The sequence below is a fragment of the Chinchilla lanigera genome, unplaced genomic scaffold, assembly GCF_000276665.1.
Source record: "Chinchilla lanigera isolate Chin_1 unplaced genomic scaffold, ChiLan1.0 scaffold00022, whole genome shotgun sequence".
Taxonomy (NCBI): domain Eukaryota; kingdom Metazoa; phylum Chordata; class Mammalia; order Rodentia; family Chinchillidae; genus Chinchilla; species Chinchilla lanigera.
Window position 1 is genome coordinate 26011710 of NW_004955423.1, and position 6306 is coordinate 26018015.

The 6306-nt window shown below is 45.5% G+C and overlaps 1 protein-coding gene across 2 annotated transcripts in view; it reads right to left on the reverse strand.

Moving 5' to 3' along the window:
- The window catches only part of Ube2u (ubiquitin-conjugating enzyme E2U (putative)), a gene marked incomplete at its 3' end in the record, with an annotated part of 44603 nt that extends 38579 nt beyond the window's left edge, over positions 1 to 6024 (reverse strand). The window contains 4 exon segments of one of the 2 annotated variants that reach the window (XM_013514433.1): positions 103 to 200; positions 2297 to 2389; positions 3244 to 3325; positions 5531 to 6024. In XM_013514433.1, the coding sequence (XP_013369887.1) occupies positions 103 to 200; positions 2297 to 2389; positions 3244 to 3325; positions 5531 to 5596 (339 nt within the window). 2 annotated transcript variants of the gene reach the window in all.
- Positions 6025 to 6306: the final 282 nt, after the last annotated feature.

A 6306-nucleotide genomic window follows, 5' to 3' on the forward strand; every position in this document is an offset into this window, starting at 1 on the left:
GCTTTTGCCGCTGAGCTAAATCCCCAGCCCCTAGATAGATTTTTTTTTTTTTTTTTTAAATTACAAGTATTAAAGGAAGCGCTGCAGTGCGTCTGTTCTTACCTGCAGGGCGAGTAAGATGCTGCTCAATGTGTATTTTGGGTTCCACTTATGAGAGTTGTTCAGGAAATCGATACAGGGCTCACCAGTATCTGGGTTTACTGTATTGAAATAATATGGATGTAGATAATATTAATGGACATATATAATAAAATTATTATTGAAAATTTATAAGAAACATCAAGACAATACAGCAGAAGAATTTGTTTTCATTGATTTTTCTTTCTATTTCTTTTCTCTGTAATGAGAAGTACTATGCTGCCCTGTTCTCCCCCCACCACCCCTCGCACTGTTCTAGCTGATTCAATAGGAGTCTACATTGACTTCCCTAGCCTGCTGTTCTAGTTTAGGGTTTTGCAAGGACAAAAATACAGGACACTTAATTATAAGATGATTTTATAATAGCCACCCAAAGTCATATACAAAAAGAGTGCAGGAAATCTGTCCACACACTAAAGACCAAAGAATCCAGCTGAGGGTCTGAATCACACAGCAATGTCCTGCATGAGTCCAGCTGAAGAATTAGAGCCCATAACAATGCCCCCCAGGAGTCCAGCTGGAGGCCAAGAGCCCATGACAATGTCTCATGCAGGCCTGTTTCACGGATCTGCGCTGGGAAGGTCCAAAGGTCAGTGAAAGATAGAAAGTCTGTGCCAGCAGAACGAGGGTTCTGTGCCAGCAGGCTGAGGGATCTGCACTGGAGCCAAGAAGTGGCACTCAAAGTAAGAACCAGAGCTCCCCTGAAAAGTACCACAGCCATCCTCAGCGACAGTGAGGTCCTGAGCTCCTCCGATGATCAGGACAGCTGAGTTCCCATCAGGAAAGCCAACACAAGAAGCTTCTCCAGGAGACTGGCGGTGCACCATCTTCCCCTCCAGAGCCAGGAAGTGATGCTCAAAGTGAGGTTTTAATTACACAGATAGTGGGGAGGCAGTATGTAAGGGAATATAAAGTAAAATATGAATGTTCTTCGTCTACGACTGCACACCGCAATCCTTACCACTGGCCTATACGAACGTCCATGGAGGGATCCATGTGCGCATGTGCGTAAATTGAATGGAATTGTACTTTACATTTTGTTGCTTGAAGTATTTTTCATTGAACAGTGAACTGTCTACTTATTTCCAGACACAAATATTTATCCAAAATCTACCTGAGCACCTACCAAAGGCCCAGCATGGAAGACTCTAGGGATGTAGAAATGACCAAAAAGTCCAGCTTTTGTAGATTTCCCTTGTTTTCTTTAGTGCCAGTATGCATTATGGAGGATATTTCACTTAAAACTTCCTATGTGAGTGGGTGTGGAGGGGACAGCAGGTCTCCCACATCCACAGGTTTTCTATCTGTGGATTCCGCTAACTGTGGATTGAGAATGTTTAGAAAAAATTGCATCCGTTCTGAGCATGCACAGGCTCCCCCTCGCCACCGTTCTGTAAGCAATGGCTCGCCAACTGCACAGACAGCATTTGCACTGTATTCGGTATTATGTGGAATCTGGAGATGATCTCAAGTATGTGGGCGAATGCTCATTGGCTGTACACAAATGCTGGACCATTTTATTTAGGAGACACGGACATCTTTGGATTTCGGTGTCCAATGGCTGATCCCAGAACAAATTCCTCACAGGTACCAAGAGACAACGGTATTTCTATTTTCCATATTTCCGACACTGTGATTGGGAATTACTATCTTTAAATATGATATATGCTTGTGCTAGTATGTCTACAGACTAATGTAAAACATAGTATTACAGAGATTGGAAGGCCTATACACAGGAAAGGAAAATATATCTGGCAAAATGTTCAAAGTAGTATCTCTTGAAGACATTAGAATTTAAGGTGATTGTTCATTTTTTGTGACTTTTCACATTTTCCCCAATAAACATTCTTACTTTTATGACCATAATAAAGTTGTTCAGGGAATGTCCCTATGAAACACAAAGAAGGAGTAAGCAGTGTGGCGACCCTATGACATGCATGTTGTCGGGTTTTTCTTTTATGACAAAGGACCTTAATGTAGGGTTGTTTTTTCTAAACTAAAACCTCAGCATTTAGGTATAAGTGCAGTGTTGGTGCTTTGCAATACATGAGTGGGGCCTGGAATGCAGTTTGGACCCTTGTCTCTAGTGGGTTTGCCTTCACTGGAATCAGAAATATAGCGATAGAGCCCCTATGATAAAAATCTTGCTTGTCCTTACCATTTGGATGAAAAGGAATTGTTACAAATCTCACAGCTGGAGGGACAGAGTTGTAGCCCGGTGTAAAATTTATTGCAACATCGAAAACTAATCCTGTGATAGAGAAATAAAGAAGTCTCACTGCAGTGTCAGCTGTAAGATTCACCTGTTACCGCCTGCTCTGTCCCCTCTGCTTCCTGGGTGCCCTGTGCTGCCTGAGCTCCCCTTCCAGGCCACCCCTTCCTTGCCCGCAGCCTTTGCTTGCAGCTTGCACCCCTGAATTTCCTCCCTCTCCTCAGCTGGCCACGCTTCCACGTTCTTCAGGGCTCCACTCCAGTGCCCTCCTTGAAAGCCACCCGTGGGCGGGCAGGCGCAGTGAGCTGACCTCTGCCTCCCTCCCGGCCCAGCTGTCCACAGCCAGCAGCACCCCCCGCGTTTCACGCGACTGTGACCAGAAGAGCATGTGGCCCTTACAGCTTATACGGCCCGGACTTCTTGGAATCTGATTTATGGAAACTGAGGGGGAAAATTGTAGAGAGAAAAGTGAGAAATGACTGTGGAAGTTTAAAGCCAAGGGAAGCCAACAGGCGTCCTGTGACCTCAGGGAAGACAGAAGATATTCTCAGTTGCTATGCTTTGTTCTGTCTGCTTTTTAAACATGCAATAGCACTGTAATAACCCCTGCCCTGGGTTTTGATCCCCAGCACTGCAACCAAAAACAACCCAAAAAAAAAAACAAAATAAATTTTAAAAATTAAGATTTGACATGAAGGAAAACACCAACCAAAAATTTCAATCTATGTTGACATAACATGAACCCTTTTAGAATTCTGAGACTCAATACCATGCAACCTTAACAGAAAGCATTCCAGAAAAGTATATAATGTATCCTAATTATATATGTCAAGAAAGCAGGCTATCAAAGGTAGAAACTATTTCAAAAATAGGTTGGTTTTGAAAATACAAACCCTGCCAAATTGAGTTCTGTAGACCTTCAATGTCAGCCTTCCATGCCATCATATCTTCACTTAGGGGAAAGGCGGTAATGCCCTTTAGATGAAAAGCAAAGTTAGACAAAAAGATTATTGCTTTGAAAGTCAGATACCAGGTTACGCTGAATTCCAAGACCTAAATGTCTTCTTCCCCTGGAGTATATGTATTTGTGGACCTAGAGAGGTGTTATATGTCTTACTGAATTCATGCTCACTGATAAATCTAAAATGTGGAAATAACTAGTGGCACAGAAGGATGGAGACCGGGATGGAGGGCTACCCGCGGCTGTGTAACTCATTGGCCAATTGAAAATGCAAATTAGGAAAGGAGGACATAGCTGGAAGGCATGTTTCTTCAAATCTTTTAAAGACTCTTTGGATGCTACATGGAAGGCATGCGGAAGTGGGAATGTTTTATTTTTCTTTCTGTCTTACTTTTCTCTTTTCTGAGACAGAACACCCAAAACCTAACGTTAAAGGAGGAAAGGTTTATTTGGCTCACAGTTTGTGGAGGTTTCAGTTCATAGTCAGGGGGCTCCAAGGCGGGGTGGGCAGAGGGGCATCACAGAGGAGAGACAGTTCATAGAAGGGAGAGGACAGCAAGCAGCAAGCCAGTGACAACTACAAGTAACTAGCAGCAAACCTCTTTCTGTCCCGTATATTGTATCCAGGTGGGCAGGTAGCACTCACACCCTTAATCCGAGCACCCTTAATCCTAACATTGCACACACCCTAAGTCCAGCCACCTCTGAAAATGCCCCACTTATGACAGCATGAGACTTTGGGGGTCATCTAGACACAGCCATAACTAACTTTTCCTCCTTCCTTCCTTCCTCCTTCCTGTCCTCCCTCCTTCCCTCCCTCTCTCTGTCCCTTCCTATGCCACCCCCTCTCTTTCTTCTGAAGTACTAGGGATTGAACCCAGGGCCTTCTAACTGAGCTACATCCTCAGCTCTTTTTTTTTTTATTTTTATTTTTTTTTATTTTGAGACAATTTCTTGTTAAGTTACTAAGCTGCCCAGGCTGGGCTCAAACCTGTGATTCTCCTGCCTCAGCCTCCCAGAGTGCTGGGATTCTTCATTTGCTCCACCATGCCCAGCTACACACATTTACTTTATGAAACAAATCTAAAATTACACTTGCATATAAAAAATAAATTTTTCCTACTGAGGTATTGTTCCAATGGAGAAATAAGAATTATTTCAGTTATTAGACTGAAATAATTCAATAAATATTTCTACCCAAACACGTAGTTATTAAGGTACTAAGTACTTGCCTATATGAGTATCTTATTTCTCTTATCTACCTTATCTATATTTGTATGTCCCTTCATTGAATTCTCTTTCACCAGAGAACTACAGAGGTCAGAAAACACAGAAACATATCAAATGTTAGGCCCATGTTTCTGGGATGTTTGTTGGCCAACCTGGTAATTGTTCCTAACATCTCTAGCGAGGGTCTCTCCCCTTCTACGCTTCCATAGCAGGGATGAAAACAAGGTCACATCACTGCACTTTAGCCAGCAGTGCGACTTGCTAGCGCTGGGCACCTTCTGTCTATGGAGCGCTCTCTCTCTCTCTCTCTCTCTTTCTCTCTCTCTCTCTGTCCTCTCTTCTCTCTCTCTCTCTCCTCTCTCCTCTGTCTCTGTCTCTCTCTCTCTCCTCTCTTCTCTCTCTCTCTTTCTCCTCTCTCTTCTGTCTCTCTCTCTCTCCTCTCTCTCTCTCCTCTCTCTCTCTCCCTCTCTCTCTCATTCATTTTCCATCTCTGTAAATCAGCACCACAGACACCAGTACCTTCACTGGTGACAGGGTCAAAGGGCATTTTACCTTCTTCTTGCTAAAATTCACTGCACAGGACAGTGAGTAGCAGAACAGAAGGGTTAAGAACATAGGGCTGGATTCAGAATCCGTGCAATGGAATCCTGGGCCCAAATCTTTCTGAGCCCCAGGGTTCTGGAGGGGAAAGTGAAATACTACTTATCTGATAGCATCATGATTAACGAGCATCATCCTGCACCAACTACTCTATATCTGATAGGCCCCAGTACTCTGGGCTCAAATTCAGTTTGTTACTCAACACCATGTACTCAATATTTTCAGCCATTTTTATTTCTAAGTGATAGTAATTATTATGAAATACTTTTGTTTAGTAATACTATCATGGCAAATTAGGCTTAATTAAATCACGACTTACAGAATAAACATGAACCATGTTTCTCAAAAATCATGACCCAATGAGACCCCCACCCCCACCCAGGACTCACCGGGTAACCCTTCTCCATCAGCTCTCTGAAGTCTCTTTGCAGCAAGGCATAAGCTCGGCTGTGCATGGTCAGGCAGCCGGCGTCTGTCCCGCCCTGTTGCCGGACTCCTCAGGGTTACTGTGGCTCACTCATCTGGGGCTTGGGGGTCCCCTGCCATACACCCAGTTAGTTGACAGAAGGCGCCTGTTTTCTGGAACCCCAGAATGCTGCCAGGATGAGCGGCTTCTAAGTTTCAAATAGCACAGTGACTTTCTTTTCCTCCTCTGGCCCCTCCACCCTAGGACTTCCGGGAGGGAAACAGGTCCTGCCAGTCAGTGGAGGGTCCCGCTGGATAAACTTAGATGAGCCCCTGGCTGAACGAACCCCCTGCGGTCGCGCAAGCGGGAGTGAGATGTGCAAGCAAGCGTCAGGCTGGGCTAGCAAGCTGCCCTTTCCGCTTCCCCCGGGTGCCAGTGCTGCCGGACGACGCCAATCAGTTGCTAGGCAACAAAGCACAGGGACCCGTAGAAAGGGGGCGGGAGCTTGGCCGCCTCGCATCCAATCAATGATGGGGGCGGGCCTCTAGGCATCGCTGCAGCCAATTGGTAAAGAGCTTCACATCGAAGGGAAATGAGGTCGGTGGTCCAGGAGCCCCAGGCCCTGGCCTGAGCTCGCTGGACCCCTCCCGGGGGCGGCGCCTGCCCGGACGCTCCAGGGACCGAGCTGCTTCAGCTGGGCAGACCCGGTCTCGTTGCAGCGCCGCTCTGCTGTTCTTCCCACCCGGGCTTTGCCGCGTC